Genomic DNA, 3,813 nt, shown 5'->3' on the forward strand with positions numbered 1-3,813 from the left:
CCGCGGGCAGCAACAAACGGGCGGCTGCCGCCAAGGGCCTGCGCAACCTTCTTCACATCGGCCAGCGTGAGCGACTGCAGCTTGGCGAGCTGCTCGTCAACAGAGGCCGCGTTGTACAGGTGTTGTGCGGCGAGCGCGGTGGTGGCGTCGGCGTGCGTGTCTGGGATGAGCTGGCGGCGGGTGTGGGCCTTGGCGCGGGCAAAGTCCTCCTCGCTGATGTTGCCGGCAACAATTTCCTTCACGGCGGCGGCGGCGTTGGTGACGCAGGCGTTGACGTCGGCGCTCTGCACGGCCATGTGCACGCCAACGAGGCCGTCCGTCTCGTACGCAGCAGCAAAGCCAGACACCTTGAACGGGCCGCTCGCAGCCCCGCCAACAGCGGCACCAACCCTGTTGGTGGTGGTGGATGGTGGTGGTGGTGGATGGTGACGGAGGACCGATGGCGAGGATGAGGGATAAGAAAACCGGTGCAGGGAACATCAACCCAAGACAAAACCAACACACACACACACACACACACACACACACACACACACACACACACACACACACACACACACACACACACATACGCACGCACACACACACACACACACGACAAAATCGAGATCATGCAGCCAGCAAACGTCGCTGACACGAGCATGGCAGTTGAAAGGACACGTACTTGGAAGCGGAGGCGTCCGTGGACCACTTGACGCTGCTGCCGTCGCCGCCAAAGAGGTTGCGGATGACAAGGGCAGCAACAAGGTCGTTGCTCTGCACAGATGCGCCGCGGAAACCAAGCGCAACGTGCGCAACAGGAATGTCCGCAGGCGTCACGCTCTGCACGCAGTTGGGACAGGACAAGAGGAGGAGGAGTAGGAGGAGGAGGTGGTGGTGGTGGTTGGTGAGAAATAATCGAATCATGCGTGCAGCGGCGAGGAGGACAAAGGAGAGAACGCGTGAGGGGTGAGGGTGGGAAGACGAAGGAGAGACAGAGAAAGAAAGCATGTAAGAGGAGAAAGCGCACAACCACGGTGAACATGTACGTCAACGTTGCATACATGCAATTCAAGACTCACGCAAACCCACACCCACACCCACACCCACACCCTCACACCCCTGAGACACAGAGCAATGCTGTGTTGCGCACTGACCTCGCCGCCAAAGTACTGTGAGGCCGGGAGGGCGGCCTTCTTGGGCCCCATGTTGGCGAGGTTCTGCTCGGCAGCCTGCACCAGCGCATCGTGCGAAATGCCCGCCGCAGCAACAACAATGCGGTCAGACGAGAAAAACTGGTCCCGGAAGGCGCGCACATCGGCGCCACTCACACGGCCAACCTGTTGGAAGATGGTGGTGGTGGCGGTGGTGAGCGAGGGTGCGCGAGTAAGGGAGCGAGTGTGTGTTGTGTGTTGAGTGTTGCGCGTTGTGCATGCGCGCGCGCGTGTGTGTGGCAGTACCGGTGCTACAAGAACGACAGCAGGGAGCACGTGTGCGACATGACGGCAGACGCGAAACAATGACAAACAGGTGATGACGGCAGAGGCGGTGGAGACGTACGCGGGAGGCGGGGCAGAGGACGGGGCGGCCGAGAGGAGTGTTGCGGAAGGCAACGCGGTGGGCATCGTCAAGAAGAACTGGGGGCCATACACAGCAATGTATTTGAGAGTGTGATGGAGAGCAGTTAGAGAGGGGCGGAGAAGGCGATGAGAAAAAGTAATATGTCGAGCAAGGCAGAAGCACATGTCACAAACACACGCAACACTCCAGAGCACTAACATCGTCATCATCATCAACAATAACAACGTTGTCATCATCAACGACAATAACAACGTTGTCATCATCAGCGACAATAACAACGTTGTCAACACCACCAACACTGCTGTGAGTACGTACCGAGTTCCTGTGTTTCGGCGGCAAGCTCAAGGTCGCGGGCGACACGGGCGTTCTGCTTGGGGACCTCCCAGTCGTGCAGGTTGGGCGCTGAGATGAAATGCAGTGCCGCCAGCAGCGAATGTAAGGTCAAGGGGGAGGGGACACATGCGTGCCAACACATACACAACACAAGCAAACGAGCGCACGCAAGCAAGCAAGCAAGCAAGCAAAACGAAAAGTTAAGCACGAGCCCCCCACTGAGGTGGCGCAGCACAGACAGCACAAGGTCAAGCGGCAAACGATGACGGTCAGACAATGCCATCACACCGTTACCAGCAACGACCACAAACATCGTCGGGACAACGTACCACCGACGACCTCTGTGAGGACATCTGCGGCGTGCTCTGCGCTCTGAGGAAGGGTGTAGGCGTTGTAGGAGATGAAGTCGCGGCCAGACTCCGCAGTGTAGCGGGAGCCGTTGGCCTCGGCCTCGCGGGTGATGCGCAGGGCAGAGCGGGAGGCAGTCGACTAAACACATGGCGCGCGTGGGGGAAAGAGAGCGTGCGATGGAGGGTGATGAGTAACATTGCACGCGGTGGTGCATATCGTTGTGCGCGCGCGCGTGTGTGTGTGAGAGAAAGTGTGTGTGTGCGCGTATGTTTGAGTGATGCAGACACGAGTGCAGAGGGAGAGCTGCGGGGAGGTAGGTGCGGCCATGGGTGGAAAGCAGCGAGGAAGCGAGCCAGCGGAGGTAGGGTGGCTGTGCGGGCGCAGCACCAACCTGGAAGGCGAGGTTGCGGAGGTAGTGGGTGACGCCGGAGGTCTGGAAGGTCTCGTTCTGAGTGCCAGCACCGACAGTGACGGAGATGGTGGTGACATTGGCATCGGGCTCCTGGGACACGACAGTGACGCCGTTGGCCAGCTTGGTCACCTGCAAGGAAGCCAGCCACGAAAAACAAGCACAGCAACGCGTCAGGCGCATGGTTTGCGTCAGCACAACTACAGGGTGTCAAAACACGCGTGTGCGAGAGAGAGAGAGAGAGAGAGAGAGAGAGAGAGAGAGAGAGAAAGGGAGAGAGAGAAAGGGAGAGAGAGAAAGGGAGAGAGAGAGAGGTGTCGTCAGCGGTCGAAGTGCGTACGCAACGTACCTGGACATCCTTGGCAGCGGCAGCGGGCGCTGCGGTGCCGAGGAAGCGCTGTCGTCAGCAAGCAAGCAAGCGAGAAACCAACGCGAGCGTGGGAACGAGTGTGAGTGTCAAAGTGCATGTGTGATTGAATGTGGCTGTGCGTGCGTGTGTGAGTGAAAAGCGACACAGCAACGTCAGTATCCAGCAAGCACAGGGCGGGAGCATAGGCGACGCACGCGAGCAGTGGCGCCGGCAGTGCGAGAAACCGTGGAGGCCACTGTGCACCACACGCGGCAGGAGAGGCGGGTGACAGGAAAACAGCAGTGAGCAAGACGCGCAATAACAGTGCATGTGAGAGTGAGTGATGGTCATGCCGTGCCGTTGTCACCAAGCGCAGCCACAAAGCGCGTGAAGGATTACAGGCAGATAGACAAGCACACGAGCAAACAGTCGGAGAGAGAGAAACACACACACACACACACACACATACGCCGACAAGAGCCATGAGCACGCCGCCATCCCTCTCCCAACACATCCATCCCACTCACTCGTTCAGCAGGAAGGAAGCAAGCAAGATGAGGCAAGGGCAAGCGAGGTGGTGGAGTGGTGGAGTGGTGGTTTGGCTTTTGTACGCAAGGCAGTGTGTGCGGTAGACGACTTTTATCGAAAGATTTCAACGAAACAGCAACGACATGAAAGATTTCCACCACTATTCCACACCGTGCACTGTTGTGGTGTCGCAAACCGCATGTTTTGCGGCAGTGTGTGTGTGTGTGTGTGTGTGTGTGTGTGTGTGTGTGTGTGTGTGTGTGTGTGTGTGTGTGTGTGTGTG

At 58.5% G+C, this 3,813-nt stretch overlaps 1 protein-coding gene across 1 annotated transcript in view; it reads right to left on the reverse strand.

Moving 5' to 3' along the window:
- Nucleotides 1-3,669, reverse strand: part of PTSG_00919 (uncharacterized protein) — a 4,021-nt gene extending 352 nt beyond the window's left edge. Inside the window, exons 1-10 of the mRNA XM_004998334.1 lie at nucleotides 3,530-3,669; nucleotides 3,218-3,258; nucleotides 3,003-3,050; nucleotides 2,636-2,785; nucleotides 2,223-2,382; nucleotides 1,876-1,962; nucleotides 1,540-1,616; nucleotides 1,137-1,319; nucleotides 665-822; nucleotides 1-390 (exon numbers count right to left, since the gene is read on the reverse strand). The exon at nucleotides 1-390 is cut by the window's left edge and continues 352 nt beyond it. Coding sequence (XP_004998391.1) covers nucleotides 1-390; nucleotides 665-822; nucleotides 1,137-1,319; nucleotides 1,540-1,616; nucleotides 1,876-1,962; nucleotides 2,223-2,382; nucleotides 2,636-2,785; nucleotides 3,003-3,050; nucleotides 3,218-3,258; nucleotide 3,530 — 1,295 coding nt within the window. The 5' untranslated portion in view covers nucleotides 3,531-3,669. The remainder of the gene's footprint in view (nucleotides 391-664; nucleotides 823-1,136; nucleotides 1,320-1,539; nucleotides 1,617-1,875; nucleotides 1,963-2,222; nucleotides 2,383-2,635; nucleotides 2,786-3,002; nucleotides 3,051-3,217; nucleotides 3,259-3,529) is intronic.
- Nucleotides 3,670-3,813: the final 144 nt, after the last annotated feature.

This window comes from Salpingoeca rosetta (assembly GCF_000188695.1).
Source record: "Salpingoeca rosetta unplaced genomic scaffold supercont1.2, whole genome shotgun sequence".
NCBI lineage: Eukaryota > Choanoflagellata > Craspedida > Salpingoecidae > Salpingoeca > Salpingoeca rosetta.